At 46.2% G+C, this 17,952-nt stretch overlaps 2 protein-coding genes across 3 annotated transcripts in view; one reads left to right on the top strand and one right to left on the bottom strand.

Annotated features, from left to right (window-relative positions):
* The window catches only part of LOC119378934 (uncharacterized), a 62,334-nt gene extending 58,244 nt beyond the window's left edge, over window positions 1-4,090 (top strand). The window contains exon 4 of the mRNA XM_037648030.2: window positions 1,775-4,090. Within this exon, the coding sequence (XP_037503958.1) occupies window positions 1,775-3,591 (1,817 nt within the window). The 3' untranslated portion in view covers window positions 3,592-4,090. The remainder of the gene's footprint in view (window positions 1-1,774) is intronic.
* Window positions 1-17,952, bottom strand: part of LOC119378933 (rab3 GTPase-activating protein catalytic subunit) — a 246,529-nt gene that overhangs the window by 103,805 nt on the left and 124,772 nt on the right. The window lies entirely within an intron of this gene.

Here is a 17,952-nt window from a genome sequence, read left to right as displayed (position 1 = left end):
CAAAAATAACTGTTTATTCGCGCAAGTAGCTAACAGAGAAAGTCGCGAGATGAAGAATAAGGAGCCTAGACTACAGGGGCGGCAGGGCGGAAAGGCAAGCAGCCGCTGGCCAGAAGCTATCGATGGGAGCCTAGCAGGGAAGGCCACGATGCGGCGTCGCAGAAGGTGGCTATACCGAGAGCCCCGCGAGCAGTTTGTACGACTCTGCGCGCATTATCAGCGACGGCGGCCCTCGCCTACTCGCAACGTGCGGTGCGAAGAGGAGCCGTGGCAATTACGCGCCGCCGCCCGACGGCCTCTATAGCAGTCGCCAGCATGCTAAGTGGGCCGAGACAATGTAGAGCGCTGCGCACTGGCTCCCCACCCCTGGGCCAAGGGCGCGCCGGCGCTCTCATTAGCGGGCGGGCGGATACGGACTCGAGGAGCGCGCGCCTGCGAGGTTTTGTCATCTCCGTGGCAGAAAAAACACTCTCCGTGCGCGCATCCCTTACTCCAAGAGGCTCTGCCGATCAATCAAGTGCGCTACGAAGGCACGACCAGGTGATTATGAAGGTCAGGAATCCGACTCCCTGCCCCGGATCTTTCAAACCACTTTGTGCTTCTCGCTCAAACGCGATCAGCCTGGAGGTGGAGCGTGCAAAGTGAAAAGTCTACCGTCACGAAGCTCTGCTATGGAATACTACAGAACTATATGAATCAATAAAGGATCGCAATACGGTATAAGCAATACAATAACTTCGCTCCTCTCAAATTCCAAACACACGTAAACTTGCATAAGCACAGAAGACGTATAACGGCGCATGCGTATGCAATGAGTAAGAACTCAATAACGTCCTCAGCTTGTATAGGCACTCTCTTTCTCTTCTCCTTGGCTCGTACATCGCAAGCGTAACAGAGCCGTACGGCAAGGCGCTCAATAGTGCCTGACGTACGACTTTTCTTGCGAAGCGAAATAGCAGTCGGGTACTGTGCTTTTCAGCAGTAAAATGACGCTTCGATCAAGTATCGTTATTACACGAAAAAAGGAACAACGACTTCCGTCAAGCATGAAGCTAGTTGAACACGGGATAATGGCCCACGTAACTCCTGAGCGAACGCAAGAGTGGCGATCAATCACTGCTTCTAAAGGCATCCGAACGGTATACAGGAAATTGTGATCACGCAATCCTTTCAAAGGCGAATCGCGTGCAAAGGCAATCGGCCCTATTGAAATCGCCATGTAACGGGCAGGCTGTTTTCTCCGGGAAGTTCACCGCTTGTAAATGCAATGCGCCAGAAAAAAAAAAAAACTATATGGAATTTGCGTCCTGCTTGGTTTTCGTTGCATAATACTGTTCGTATAAACTGAAAAAAAAAAAAATCCCAAGCCAAATCAGCCAACACCTTACCGCCGAAGTAGCTCGGAACGTGACGCCAACAGCGGCGAGACCAAATTGAAAGAAAAAAAAATCGCACAAAACCAAAGCGTCCAATACAATATGCATTTGTCAGATAATGTTTGCAAAAGACGAACACACTGTGTATCGAGGGTATATGATATATGAAACGCATACTGTCGTTAACTATAGTGTTTTGTTTTCTGATGCCTTTCGAACAAAGTTAATTTAAAAATAGCAATGAACTATACCAAGAATACGGCTATGATATGTGATCGTCACAAATTCGCAGCTTCGTTATCGTTCCGTTATTTAGGCTCGATCAGCGTTCAATGTGTGAGATTTAGTTATCTTTCTCTGCGGAAGTGTCTGACGCGCGTCCACATTTGCTGGCGCAGGTCTTCGCTGGACGCTGCTGTACCGAAAGGAAAACAGCAGCCCATACATGATGACTGTCCATCCTCGAGGCCGGGAGGGCACGCACACCACTGGCGACGAGGCAGTCTTCACAGACATCATCAGCGGCTTGCAGTCGGACACGGCGTACGTCGTGTGCGTCGGCATCCAGCAACAGCAGCCGCTGGTGCCGTACCTCATGGACCCCAAGAAGTGCCACATCGGTCGCACTAGGCGCCACGCGCAGCCTGCGACCCAGCTCACCACGTCAGTGGTCACTGTCAACCTGCAGGTAACGTCACCGCTGCCGCACCACAAGAAAGCGCGTACCGTACTACTCGCCATGAGATCGTCCACTAGGTCGGTCACTGTGCGCTGGAAGGTGTCCGCCGTGCAAGGGCCTTCAAAGCGCTCCGTGCTCGCCAAGGTAACCGAAGACCAAGTTCTGCCGCGGGAGTGGGTCATCCTAGTCAGGAAGTTCGGAAGCCACAACTTCACGGAAATACAAATATCCGACAGCAACGGCGACGGCAAGTACAACAGCACTTACTCATACACGGTCGCCGACCTAGATCCCTCCACGGCGTATGACATATGCCTGATAGCAATGGATTCCGTGCTCGAAGACAACATGGATCAAGTACCCGGCTACAGCAAGCCGGTTCCTAGCCACTTATTGTCGGCAGCGAAGCAAGCCGACGGTCAGCTAACAATGACCTGCAAGGAAACAACGACGAAGTCTGCCAACGAACCTGTTCCGATAAAAACCATCGCGGTTGTAACCACAGTGTCAACAACCACCACAGCTTTTGTCGTTGCTCTCATCTGCTGCTGCTTTCCGCGTAAGACTTTCGGAAACTGCTTCCGAAAAGTGAAAAACAAGCTCAAGCCTGCTGACTCCGTCAACCGTGGTACTCCAGAAAAGGACAACTCGTACCACAGCAGCGACAACTCTGTGAAGCTGCTAGTGCCCGTGCACAACTCGGCTTACGAAGACACAGAGCCCATGGTGGATCCACGCCGCCAGACATGCAATAGCACCATCAGGTCAAGGCCCAGGAGTTTGCCAGAAGCGCCACACACGCCGCCGCCGCCACGCTCGCCGCCCCCACCGCCACCGCCGCCACCCCCTCCTCCGCCGCCACCATCATCGACACAGAAGTCCGCCAATTTGCATTACTCGCCGTGGGAGGATCTGACCATAACACGCAAGGCACCACGACGTGTTAAATCCGAGCACTTCGCAAATTCCGTGCCCTATCTACAACCAAAAAAGGCGGTGACGACGCCGGAAGCCAACTACATGTCTTTGACGAAGAGCCACTCGACCAACGAAGATGGCGCGTACATGACGCCCGCCGCTGCGTTCGCCTTGGGACAGGGCTACCTCAACTCAAACTGCATCCAGTACCTCGATGGGAAAAAAGTGCAGGTGTACTCGTGCGGTTCCAAGACACTGCCCAAGAGTTGCCTGCGGTCATCATCGCGCAAAAGACGCGCCAAGGCGAACAACTTCTTTCAGAGCAGATACAGTCCCTCCGTGAAAAAAAAGGAGAGGGAGAAAACGCCGCCACCCATCCCAAGGTCGTCGACCACGCCTCGGAGAGACACAATAGGCAGGTCGAGCCAGAGGCTCAGCTTCCGGACGTTCGGCAAGAGCTCCAGAGACGAGGGGGAAACCAAGACGAGCCAGACCCTCCCGCGAACAAAGACCGACTCGTCGACGCTCTTCGGTCCCGCGCCTGGAGCCACCGTCAGGTCTTCTAGCAGTCGACCGGGCACTGCCAGTGACTGCGAAGTCTTCATTGAGCACGTCTAGGCCACCTTGTCGAGACATTTGCTTCAAGACAATGGAACGATTCCAGCGTACACGCCGCAGAAAAAACAATGAGCTCGGTGCGAATCACGCAGTCTCGAAGGGCATAAACGGGAGCGGCAGTCAGCCCAGCACCGTGGCGGATAAGCGGCCGAGTTCAGTGACCCTGTGTGCGTTCGCAAGCCTCGGCCACAACGGAGGTCCAAGTGGCCACGGCGGCCCGCGGCCCAGCTTCGTTTGCGCGCGCATTTGCCCGAGTCCCAACGACGTCGCACGAGCGCGCCTAGCAAGTGGACGTTTCCTGTGAGTGGACTGGCTGCGGGTCTACAAGAGAAATACTTTGGACAATGCGGGTCAACGAAGGTGTTAATGCGAGATACTGTCTCATGGACCAATGCCGAGTAATTGTTCTACATTGACCTGTATATCTTTCATTCCCATGTGACTGACCAGTGCGTACACACGCAGTTGATAGTAATAAAGTATGTGTGTGTTTTTCTCCTAAATAGCGAACCGTTTACTGGATTTCATAGAGTTCTCCGGGCAACACAACATCGCTCAGACAATGAAAGCAAGAACAGGAAAGGCAGGTAGGTCAATCAGGTTAGACTGGTCGGTAAAGAGTTTGATATCCTGCTATCGGTGACGCAACCCTCGCGTGGAGGACCAGAAAGGATCAAGAGACGTGTGTTTTGCTCCAAAAGTGATGAAGCCAAGGAGACGCACCGTCACGCTCCGCTCAATCAGCTCTGGCGAAGCCAGGACAGTGTCTCCACTGCTGGCATGAGCATTACGTGTGTACACACATTAGCGTTCCCGCTGCTGCCTCCCTATCGCTTTCGATGTTTCGCCGTCGTGTGAAACTGAAAATTTTTGTCACAAGATGAATCTGGCTCTACAGTCTCCTTGCGTTCATATAATGTCTAGCGTAAGGATTGACTGAAATCCGTTCTTATGAGCAACTTTTGCGTGTAGGAGACGCTTGTGAATACGGGTACAAGGTCGCCGCTCTTAATCGTGAGTCCTATAGCCGCATACTTTTGCAGTTCTCTCTAATCACATAGTCGTAATAACAGATCGATGCTATTGTATGAAGAGCCGTTTGCAATCAGCAGCTTGCGCATTATATCGGCATTAAAAAGAGCTCCGATGTGGTGTCAACGTATTCAAAGTTTCCAATGGTAACGCACAGACAGCTTCTGTAATGCGCAATTCCACCTCGGCTGCGCTTATGCGAACACAACTTCGGATAAGCGTACTACAGCGATAAAGAAGCCAGATTCCGAAAGCGTTAAACTGTAACAAAGCACTCCACTGTGCTTGAATAAGCCATGTAATAAGCAATAGCATTTGCCGAAGATCTGCACGTGTTAGCACGTATATTGTTTGCACGAAGTGTCCTGTCCAGGTTGTCGTCGAAGTGAACCTTAGTTGGTATGGAGTCGAGCTTTCAGGATTACTGAGCTATGTTAAACTGTAAAATTATTAAAGACAGGAAGGCGGCAGCTGAACCTGGGTTCCCAGTTTTTCATAAATAATTTCGAGGGTGAGAGGAGGTAGAAACAGCAGAAGACTACATATACGAAATACGCAGTAGACGAACAAATATAATATAAAGAAATAAAATCAGGATACACAATCAAAACCTACGATGTTTTCAATCAATTATGATTTTGGCAGTTCCAACCGCCACCTACCGTAGCCTCCAAACTTGACAATAAAAAAACAAACAATAAGCCACAATAGTATTGCACTAATTATTCACTGACATAAATTCCGTATAGCAACAATATTCCATCTGCTCTTTGTCAGAACACTTTAAATCAGACAGTATAAAGCAACAGCGAATTCTCAAATAACAGGCCTATCAAGCGGAATCATCAAATTCATCAGTGGTTTCCATCGACTCGAAACTAAAACAGAATACGTTTTTTTTTTTTTTTTTTTTTACAGCGAAAGCTGTTATGAGATCATTTCACCGGCCGTTTTTGGCGCCGTAGTTGTCCGCCGCCGCCGCTGGTGTCCGTAACCAGTATCGCTCGAAATAAGAAAAAAAAAATGAAAAAAAAAAAATGGAACGAGGTTCGAACCTGGGCCCTCTGCGTGGGAGCCCAGTATTCAACCTCTGAGCCATGCCGGTGCTTGAACCTGCTTTGCAAAAAGGTCCTATACAGGCTTCATGTCGGGAAGGAACCACATTACCATATGCAATATAGCATGGTAGAAGAGTAAAATAAACACCAAGCGTCGCACAACGCGAATTCTGTAAACAGGCGTCACACAATGCGAATTGCGCAACGAGTAGGTTGTTGAATGCTTCCAACCCATTACAAAGGACTCTGCCATAATGCTTCGTCGTCATCGGGCACAGCATCAACAAAGTGCGCATAATGCCTTACATGCGTTTAGCAGGTACCACGGCTCTCCGTAGAATGACGAAAATGGCACAGTGCCTGCTGCCCTACTTCTCAAAAATTACAATGATTTATAGCGTAGTGGGTTCCTCGTAAGTACACTTGTATTGGTTGCCAAGGAAGCCCATAAGCGCATGATCCATTTCCTCGGAGTCTCAGTAAAATTACAATGATTTAGAGCGTAGTGGGTTCCTCGCAAGTGCACTTGTATTGGGTGCCAAGGAAGCCCATAAGCGCATGATCCATTTCCTCGGGGTCTCAGTAAAATTACAATGATTTAGAGCGTAGTGGGTTCCTCGCAAGTGCACTTGTATTGGTTGCCAAGGAAGCCCATAAGCGCATGATCCATTTCCTCGGGGTCTCAGTAAAGTTCCTCGCCCTCCCCCCCCCCCCCCCCCCCCCCGTCTCTCGCCCACGTCAACGTATGTTATACAGTATGACGGGAGAGGGAAATAGCGACCGGGCGTCACCCAATGCAAATTACATAACTGGTGGGCCGTTTAAAGCTTCCAACCCATTACAAAGGGCTGAGCCATAATTCTTCATAGTCATCAGTCGTCGCGTCAACAAAGTGCACATAATACCTTACAGACGTGTAGCTTGTGCCTCGTTTCTCCGCAGAATGACGAATAATGGCTTAGTAGGTGCTTCCCAACTTCACAAAAATTGTGATTTATGGCGTAGTGGGTACCTTTCTAGTGTACTTGTATAGCAGCCCCAAGAGAGCTTACAACGGGCTCAAGAAAAGCCGCTCTTCCAGCTTTCGCTGTGACTGTGCTGCGGTTTCAGCGCAGGCCTGGCGTCTTTTTTTTTTTTTTTTTTTTGCCCATGTGACATCAATGGAAGCATTGTCTTCTGACGGAATGCTCCAAATACTCGAATACCAAGCGATGCTTGGTGGAAATGACGACCGCACCTCAGCAGGCCACGAACAGTTAAAAACGTATACTATGGCGACAGGGCCGCGGCGACCGTCAATTTCGCCTACTGAAGGTCGTTTTCTCGAAAACAGTAGACAGAATATACATCTAACAAGCTTGATGTCACGAAAGAACGTCATCGATTTCGGCCCATATTTTGGTCGCTCTCAACCAGACTTACGTAGCGAATTAGATAAAATTAATTGCATATAAGCAATTACATTTTTCGTTGGTTTCGTAATTAATTGATTAGTTTTTCTGCTATAGGTAATGCTCACTATAATTCAATTACAATTTTTTGTCAGTAATCGATTACATGAAACCAGTTACTTCACTAATGAAAAGCAATAAGAGGCAAAGCAGTTTTGAGCCCATTGAATTTGAGAGGAACTACACAGAAGAACGTCCGCGTTCGTGTCACGGGCGGTCTTGCTGTTGCGCATGTTCGGAGGAAGTAAACACGGCCGTTCTCTATTTCTTTCCCATTGATAACATCCCGCCATACGTTGACCTACTAATTAAACCGGTGGTGATATGTCTTGATTAACTAACGATGACCCTTTCGCATTTTCATTGGCCCTATTAAGAGCGCATTTTTCGAGTCCTAGCTATACTGTAAAGCACTGCGCTTCATTGAGGGCAGATGCAGGCAGGACATGTATGACCACAAACTTGCGCGCGAAATAGTTTGTACGTGGCGGTGTTTGCGAACACCGCCATTCCCTCCAGTGTACACATCGAACGTGTTTTCACTGTTACTACTGGTGTTTTCACAAAGAGGTAAGATGGCCGATAAGAACTTCGAAAAGCTGTTGCTATAGTGGCGATAAGCAATATGTGAATGCCTGCAAATGACGCAGTGCAACCGCCAGGCCAGTTCATTCTGTTTATCATATATGTACAATGTTAATAAATGCGAGGTGAAGGGGAGGGGGGGGCTAGCACCCCCCCCCCCGAAATTTTGGTGGGGTAGGTGTTTTTACCAAAAATAAATAATGAAAAATAGGTGTTTTTCTCAAACAGTCAAGGTGTTCAGCAAGTAGGCCCCCCTTCGAAAAAAATTCCTGACTACGGGCCTTGGTAGAAAGTAAGGTAAAAGTAATCTATTCCTTTTCAGTAATTGCTCAACTACTTAATTGGAGCGTAATTAATGATCGTAATCAATTGCATTTTGAATTAAAATATTTTTAAAATTTAATCAGTTACTTTCTTTTTAGCAAACTGAAAGAGTTTGTTTTGAATAAGAAACCAAGGAGTTGAGAGACTAACGAGGTTTACACGCATCCGCAACTAAAATTTTGGAAACTAGAACGCTGCTTCCAAGAAAAACGCTTTACAGGGGTCGGGAAGTTTTGTCGAGCGCATGCGTTCAGTTTTTCGTCTCCCTTTAGTGTTGCCCTTCCTTTAATTATCTTCCTCATTTCTTTCCTTGGCCGCAGAATATGAATGGGTGAACTATTTACCGAAAGGTGAGGCAGTTACGAGGCGCACGGCCTTGCCCCCCCCCCCCCCCACACACACACCTCGATTTTCTTCATCTATTTGAATAATGAAACATATCGTATACCCTGCAAGATTCAGCGATTAACGTTTGTTTTCATGTACATAATTGCACCAACCGTACAGGAGATCGCTTACATGGGAATTAGTGGGCTATCAAGAGGTGCGATGACTGCATGATGCATTGTTCCTATCGGCAGGCGCGCGCTAAGTGTAATCATGGGGCCACGAAGACGTCTGCCTTACAAAGAGCGAGAAGTTGGAAAAATGCCACGGAGACAGGTATATTTTGTTGGAATGTCAGTAGCCATCCAAAGGTAGGTACAAATGCGTAAACTCTTCATGTTTCGGGTTTTGAAGGCATTAGCAGCGAGCCGGGAAACATCAACGCCCTAAACGTATACGCAAGTGACGATTTGAAATATAGTGGAGAAACGGCATACGGCCAGCAGTTTATTAGCTTGTAATACGCAGTTTTATACACAACTCATTGATCCGACCTAGAAACGCAGAACAACACAAGAGCATTAGAAAATTTCCAAGGTAGTTTGTCTGTTGCGCTAAAAACTGCGAAAAGACATCACTACACTGGAGTGAGCGTTCTGAAGACTGAAGACGCAGAAGTGTACAGTGTCTGAATTGTATTTCCCGACGTCAAATGTAAGATGCGAACAACGCGCAATTTCGAATGACAGAAGAGCTCGAAAGGCTGGGCAGTTTAAAATTTATATTACGGACTTTACCGTATACGTCCCGAAACTGCACGGTGACCGCATGTCGTTGGAAGGCATGCGCGTGAAAACTTGACCATCTATAGGCTCCTTTAGCGTGCGCCTAAAATACAAGAACGTTTTTGTATTCTGCACGCATCGGAATGCGCCGATAGGGTAAGTAATCGATTCTGTGACCTCGTGATCAAGAAAAAGATCTACGTACAGTTGCAGGTGGAAAGGCAGGGCAATAAGCGAGGAGAAGCAATGTCGTCTGTGGTGACTGGCGTCTATTCAGAGTCCATTAAGTGAATTATTTTAGTCCACTCATCAAAAGTACAACTTCAAATAGTCAAAACCATTACTTTAAGGCCAACCATCCCAGCACACGTTTTTGAATATATCTACCACATTATCTCATCTCATGACGGGAAGAACCACAACGATCACTTTCTTTAAGACCGTTTGGCTAAACACTAAACTATAGCTAATAAAAGCCCACAAATGTGAACTTTGGGTTATAGTTGTTATGGCTCATGGCAAAATGTACAAAAGGCCAGGACACTACAGCAAAGAATACACAAACGCAGCGCCGTGCTTGTTTGATTGTCCTCAGTGTTCACCTCTGCGCTAAGCCCACCTTCGTGCCTCTAAATGCAAACAATCAGTTTATATTTCTATAAACACGCTCATTCTGGCTAAAACTAAGTGGGATATGAAGTTCTTACAAACTTAACGAGTGATCCATAAGTACATTTCACACATTTCGAACAAGAATGTTCATAACATAAGGTTTTCAGCGGCGCTAAGTGGTAGACCGTAGAGGTGTAAGAATGCGAAACCATTCTGCCTTATATAAGTCGCACTGTTTGGATACTCTGCCTAAGAATTTGTCTACATTCCGAATCGACGTTCTCTGTATTATAGTTGCTGCAATCATGCACAACAGCGTCAGCAAAAGCTGGAGAACCTTTCTTATATCTAACAATGTATGCTGCAGTTCAACGCCCTTATCAACCAGAAATAAAGGCAAGCTCAAATACAAATTTTTATGCATATCTTATTTACCTTTACGCGTTTTCCCGCCACTTTTACAAGTGGTTGACTGGCTTGACTGCAAGAATTTGTCTTCAAGGTTATTTCTAGCAATATCAAATGACGAAATAAAATGGGCACAAAATTTCGCACGCGCGCTGATGTAAACTACGTGAACAAAGATACAAGATGATGAAGACGACGACAACAACAAATTGACGCCAGCTATTGCGCAACTTGCCAAATTCGGTAACGAAGTGGCGTATTTACTACGCAATAAAACCACGATGCTTATGGGAACGCGGCAGGGGGAAACTCAGTTTCAATTTTTACCATCTGGGAGTTCTTTTAACTGATATGAGCGTTTTTTTTTATATATATTTGGGTACCCACTGGAGGTCTCCGCGGCAGGAATTGAACCCACGACCTCGATCTCAGCGGCGCAACGATATATATACAGACTTCGGCCTATCACGACCACGGGTTTCGAATTCGCATGCGAAACTTGATAATGAGCAGATATATAATGTTTTGATGTTATAAGAGAAGACGCATCCGTGCACGTAGAATATTCATTACGCAAGCAAGAATAGTGAATCTCCGGCGTCTTCGGTTCGAAACCGCCTTGACTGCTGTCACGTTGGACGGCGTAAATATGCGAGCTTTGTAAGATAAACTTTGTAAACACAGGCACGACCCGTAATCCACAAAGTATAAGTTTCTCGATGATTTGCGAATTGTAGCTATGCGGGTGCAACAGCCGACCCGCCCTGTGAGAGGAACTGTAAATTCCTGCACGACTCGACTCCTGAAGATCATCTACTGGTGGATACCGCGACACGCTAATAGGACGTGTTCAGACAAAATTTGAACTATTTACAAACGTTACGTTCCAAGAGCCGTCGCCAGCAAATTTACTCTAACACCGACTTATCGGCATCCTGATCTGGTTTCAAGTAAGAGCTAACAACACTTAATAAAATTATCATGAATTTTTTTTTCTTTTTTGATTTTATTTTGAGCTGCTATCGGTGCACCCGTATGGTTCACACTATTCCAAGCCATTTTGATTTTACTCTGGATGGATGTATGGATGGAGGCTCGACAAATAAAAAAAAACTTCTTCCTTTTTTTTTAATGTTGGCCTAATGCCTCTACTTCAATTAAATCTACCTTACTACAGAAAGAAAAAAACGTAAATTCACAGCCCATTTCACCGCCCTTTACAGCAGGCTGTCCTTATTTTTTCATACTATTTATTTTTGTCCTTTCTCTCTAATTTTCTGCCACCAATACTCTAACCGTCTCTTACTTATTTCAATCGCGGGTGTGTTCAGCTTTCCACCGTTGTCCCTGAAACCCAAGACTTCATGTAGGCTCGTGCCCAAACGTACACCTGGGTGGATATCTCCACATTCAAGCAGAACATGCTCCGCCTTTTCCTTATCTTCCCCACAGCATGTGCATTGCTCTTCTTCTTTACTGGGCAACCCGATCGCGCTTCAAACAGTAAAGCACTTCCCCTTGAATTATCGTAAAATGCATCCCTCCTTATTTCGTCTTTGCCCTTTCGGTAGTTACTCAGAGCCGATTTTTTCTCCACAGCTGCCGTCCAGTAAATCCTCTCCACCTCTCTGACTTTTCGCTTAACGCTATTTGTTGCCATATCGCTTACACTGCCACCTGGCAGCCGTATATTTACCAGTGAGCCTCCTAGTTCTTCATCTCATGTCATCTAGACAGCGCACGCCGCCAAGTGACGTCAAAAAGAACCAGTGCCTTCTCGCACACGGCCTCCGAGGGCAACAACACTCGCCGCCACCACTGGCAGCCTTGTGCACTGACTCTCTCTGAGGCCGCGATTCAGCAACTACTTCCTCCGTCGTTTGGAGGCGCTACCGACCAGGCATCTCTGTCCGTTTCGTTGTGACGTTTCGGCACGAAAGTTGAACCAGACTAATCTAACGGGCTTCAGTGGGAAATATTAAAGGCGCGGTAACGCAAATAGAAGCACTAAAACTGGAAAAACGACGTGGACAGAGTGATCTTCGAAAGCCTGATTCAACTGATCACAGCGTATTCTGCACCTTTAAACATTAGGGGGTGCCCGAATAGCGAAATGTTCGAATCATCATCGATCGAATATTTGAACGCCGAATATTTTCAATTTCTAAGCAAAGTAAAATATAAATCTCGCATGCAATCCGTTTGGCAACAGTTAAGCCATTTACGTCACATGATACAAACAATGATTTTAACAAGTGGATGCCAGGTAAACTGACGAAGTTGTAAGAGAGACGACGCATTCTGGTGTCGTCTCTCTTACGTCGTTGTTTGCTAGCGCTGAATATGTCTTCGAGTATAACTTGCAATTTCTGAACCCAATGCAGTGAATATACTGCACAGTAATGCAGAACTATATTACGTTCGACTAATTCAAACAACAAGGCAAACGCGGAGAACGGAAGCCTATTAGTACCTATCTGTGACACAATTAGAAGCGAACCCCCTCCCCTCCCCCAACACACACACACACTTAAACAAACAAAAGCTTTAATCATGGTACATTAATATCTCAGATTTCGATTTTTATCACGCCTTCGGTTTTTATCAAAATACCAGTTGTGTCGTGACTCAACGAAACATCGGCAAAAATTTACACACAGTTGTTGGACCGAGTGCTTCAGGCGACACACCTGTAGTTTAAAGACACTCAAGTGAAACAGACAATCAGTTTAGATTGATAAATTATTCTTTCAGCCCCTTATTGTCGTAAGTTCCGCGATCATTGGTTGATTATTCAACGAGCTGAAAGCTTAATGTTTAAATTTCGGGCCGAAATCCCCGCATATGATTGTCGGCGCGACGTCACGGATTTAAAAGTGTTTTTCACTATTTCATTCATACTGGCTAAACAACATTTCCTGCAATTGTCTGCAGACTCGCAAATATGTGGATTTAAAAATTCCAAATTAGTGCAGTTTTGATGGCATTCGCAAACTAAGTCAAACTGTTTAACATGCAATTATTTTTTGATGCATGTATAACAGTCTATGGCATGGGGATATCTAGAATATTCGAAACAAGCTATTGCTTCTTGTTTTTTTTTTGTCCTTAATTTGATTCTCAGAGAAATTCTAAGGAGTCAGGGTGCAGGACCTTTGACGAAGCACAGACACCTCTGCCTCTAGTAAAGCTAGCCTCAGCCAACGCGGTGCTATAGCATAAACTTGTGCCACCGTCTTTCGGCATCTGCAGAGAGCACATATATTTTCACAGTGTTGCCGCCTACCTGTTACGCCCTTTTAGGAATCTACGCGAAGCCAAGTTTGCATGACGCATTTAATGAAGAAATATAAAGCTAAATCCGACTCGTGGGGATTTTTAAAATTTTTTCAACCCATGCAGTATGTGTACAGCCTGTTGTGTAATGTTTATATTTATGTTTTACGTACATACTACAGCGCAGCGTTAAGAAGCTTTTTTGCCAAAATGCATACTCTATATTAACGTGTTTATTTTATTTGCGGACTGCATGTACAATGACAAAGTTCTTATAACTCGCCTGTCACCGATTGCACAAGTACAATCGAAGAACTGGGTTACAGAAATACGATTACTGGAATACATCCAAAAGAAATTCTCAAAATACTAATTTACAAAAATTAGGAATCATTTACCGATTACATCATTGCGCACACACACCGAAATTTACGAATAGCGGCTGGTGGGTACTGCAAGGCGTACTGACTTGCAAAGAATTTTGTTGGCACCGAGATTTGCAACATGAAACTTGCCGTGAAAGAGCATTGCTCTTCCACTTACGTAGTTATTTTTTAAATTAAGATAACGTTTTATGCCCCAAGGCACACAAACTACTGGAACACTAATGTATTTCGGCATACAATTTGGAAGTTAGTAGCAAGAACCTGATGGCATCCTCGGAATTCGCTACAAGCAGGCATACGCCTTGCGAGCTCAACGGCAACGATTCGTAAAATTTAATATGGGCAGTACGATAATTATTCAGAACTTTCATCAGTGTGTTTTTTAAATTATCAGACCACGCCTTTTGATTTCGAAGAAAGTAATGTCCGCATCTCCGAGTAATCCGTAATCCGTTATACAGTCCAAGAATCCGACTTGTGATATTTGTAAAAGGGCGATTTCTGATAATTATCCAGCGAAAAAAAAAATATTATATATATATATATATAACCTTCCTTTTTTCTGGAACCTCGCCCCTCCAACGACAAAACATACCCCGCCAAGCATTCAAAGGCAGTACGAGTGTGCGTCCAATAGAGAGCACGAAATAGCTCATTCGTTCGCGCAGTCTTTCCTGTAGAGCTTCGAGCCAACACGGAATACGCGCATAAAGAGGCAAGGCATACTTGTTTTTCTGTCCCAAACAAGAAAAACAAAACGGGGAGCACAAAATGAAAAATGAAGGACCACAACACGAACGAGGCTGCGGAAAAGGATAGTGCCACAACACCAGCCATTTGTCGACGAATGGCTCTGCGTTACACTACACGGCCGAGCCACGGCCAAGTAAGCGGCTGCGTGCGGCAAGTCACGACACGGGGCCCCTCAGCGTGCGGCCAAAGAGACAAGGAAGCGAGCGGAGAGGACGCCCGAGGCGTGGGCCGGGCCGCGCGGCCTCACTGGCGCCGGCCGACGGACGTGATGACCCCTCTTGCCGGGTCAACCGGGTGTCAATCACCGATGGCACCGGTGAACGCGGTGCGGCGGGGACGGGCGAAAGTTATACGCCGAGGGAGACACCTTCCCGCGCCGGCGCCACGCCGCCTGTAAGCACCGGGCCATTCGCGCAGCTTGTGCAAGAAGAATGAAGGAGCGGGATACGTTGAGCGTATCAATCAGTCAACTGAAAAGATGAACAACGACACTGCAAGAAGATGATTTGAGTATTGGCGAGCCCTGCGCGTCTCAAACAGCGATAAAACCGTACTCCCCCCGACATCATTCAATTACGACCGCTGAAACACAATGGCATAAAAAGCAACCACATTTCGCAGTTCCCTTCGGGAGCGAACATAATCGGTGCTCATCTCGGAACTCGTACCAGACATATTGTGGCGATATATATATATATATATATATATATATATATATATATATATATATATATATATATATATATATATATATATATATATATATAAAGAGAGAGAGAGAGAAAGCCTACTGGCCGCAGCTTCAATACCGTAATTGCAGCACGTATCCAAAAGTAGTCACTCACAAGCTAATTAACAACCTCATGTTGATTAAGAAGCTGAACACTGTGGTTTGATTAGTAAAGAACTCGCCTGGACAATTAATCAAGTTGCAAAGGCAGAGTAGCGGAACGGCCGAAGGCGATCGCATAAAAATACATACAGCCAAAATAACATCCCAGAGTACACAATTCGACACATGTGGGGGTTGACCCTTTTCAGTCTCAAACCAAAGCCCCGGATTTGCCAAAATTCAATCACGCAACAAACAAGAGATGATCGGCGCATGTCAAAGGCTAATGTTGACGCATGCTCAAGGTCTGGCGCCAAACAAGCAAACGCAAACACAAAGTTGAACAATATAATAAGAGGGCAAGAAGCATTCACTACATCTCTAAGACGATTCCAGATGGGCGAACACGGAGCACCTTCCGAGCACGCATACTATATAAGAGGCGTTTCAATCGCGAAATTCGCTATCAAGTCCGGGCCCGCATCATTGTCACGGCAGCCTCATGCATTCGTTCGTATATATAGACAGCGCTTAACGGTCGGTGTATGTATACGGGCGCAGCTCAGCAAATATTCGGCCATGATGGGCAGGATGAGTGAGCAAACACTCCGGCCCACACTCGACGAAGAGTATTAGATGGCCGCTCAACGACCTTCGGGTCGGGATGCGTATTTCGTAACGGTTATTTTCTTTCGATTATGCTTCTGCCCCGAGCGCCGAGTGGCCGATCTCGGTGAAAAAGTCCCAGCGAGGCCGTACGTGTGCGAGGCAGCGCTGAGGAACAGACCGGGAAAGATAGCCGCGAATGGGACAGAGCAAGCAGAGGTGTAGAATTATACACCGAAGGTATAAGCAGGCCGAAAGAGAGTTAAACTTTGCTGACCCCGAATGTCGGGAAAGTTTGTCATGGAGCGCAAAAAAAGTAAAGAAAAAAAAAAAGCCATACAATTTTATAAGTAGAAAATACATGCCCCTTAAAGCAGTGAAAGTAGAAAACACCGCATCTAATTTTATAAGAGAGCAATTTATATACATGTCTCTATGTTCTATCTGCTTACATTTGGGCGCCAAAGATCGATATATTAAAGGCAAAGATCTCTAATGAACAACACTTGCTTTTCCGTGAGTCATGGTACACGAGGATGCACCGATGAGGGTGTTGAAAAAAACAACTTGCAAATTTATATGTAAGACATCACCAGTTATATGTGGAATAAGGAGAACTACAACGGCTTTCACGAAGCGTGTTTTATTCATCCTTTCGTTCCAATAATAACTGTCGCGGTATCAGGTTGTGCAGGTCCTTGAGTGGGCTTCGCCTGTGCTCATGCTAACTCTCTGCAATCCCTACTCGAGTACGCAGGCGACGTATGATGTCATCCGAAGGAAGAATGTTCATAACAGGTGTTTGCATAGAGAAGTATGAAGCATACTTAAGTTCATTTAGGGCTTCATATCCAGCGGCCTAGGTTGCCTACTCGACAAGATAGCAGCCAACAACACGCACCGCTGTTGTCCAAGTTGTCTATGCATATCGACAAATAAACCCGGTGATGAAACGACGACTAAATAAACTAATAAAGAAAAGGAAAAGAAAGCTTCGTCGCTTCAAGGATACCGGCTTGACTCATAACCCAATCCCTCGGGCGCACCACTCTCACTGTGCTCCAGTAGCGACGTCGAGGGAAATGTTCCGCATTTACTTAGCTTTTATGTCCAATGCGCGTGTCAAGAAAGCATCGGTTCGCCACATAATTGCATGCACAGAAGAAGCCATGCAACGGCATTTAGCCTGAGGTGGTGTCTCGTGGTTCAAGAACTGAGAGCGGCATGGAGACCACATGTACCGTAATGCTTTTTTATATAGCACTGACCTTATTGATCAGTGTTATTAAATGCCCGGGCGGTGAAAACAACGTACGATCGCAGTAACTACAGAACTACCAATAGCTGTGTCTCTTTAATAAACAAACCAAGACACAAACACCCACCAGACGGTGTTGTACGCTACACCTTAGCTTCCCGCCGAGCAATCCATTTCACGACTCGCTCAATCCACGTATACGGCATTAAACATGACTGCGACGATAACCACTTCCACCTCACAATTAAATGCGATATCGGTTGCCCTTCACAAAGTCTAGCTACACTAAAACGAAAGACAGAAATGCATAAGCTCGCTACATTAATAGATCTTGGCACCTCTCGTCACAACATTAATAATAGCTTCTATTTTAATAGCTGACGCCAGGATACCTTACGCGAAAGTATTCAGTTGCGCAAACATCAACTTCTTCCCTTAACAGCTGGCCATACATTCTTTCCCGCTCATGTCGCCCAAAGACCAGCAAGGTCTTTCCGTGCGCTAATTTAACGCGCCACATTTGCGCATAGCTTTGACGACCCGGCTGGCGTCTAGAGGTCAGGGGCAGACGGAACGGGGCGGCGCATTCAAACCCGGTGGCAGCATCGAAAACAGAAAGCGCGAGCTACACGGGAAAGCTAGACTATACCACTAGGCGTCGTCAGAAC

The sequence above is a fragment of the Rhipicephalus sanguineus genome, chromosome 1, assembly GCF_013339695.2.
Source record: "Rhipicephalus sanguineus isolate Rsan-2018 chromosome 1, BIME_Rsan_1.4, whole genome shotgun sequence".
In the NCBI taxonomy this organism is placed as follows: domain Eukaryota; kingdom Metazoa; phylum Arthropoda; class Arachnida; order Ixodida; family Ixodidae; genus Rhipicephalus; species Rhipicephalus sanguineus.
This window is presented reverse-complemented; position numbering and strand designations above follow the sequence as displayed.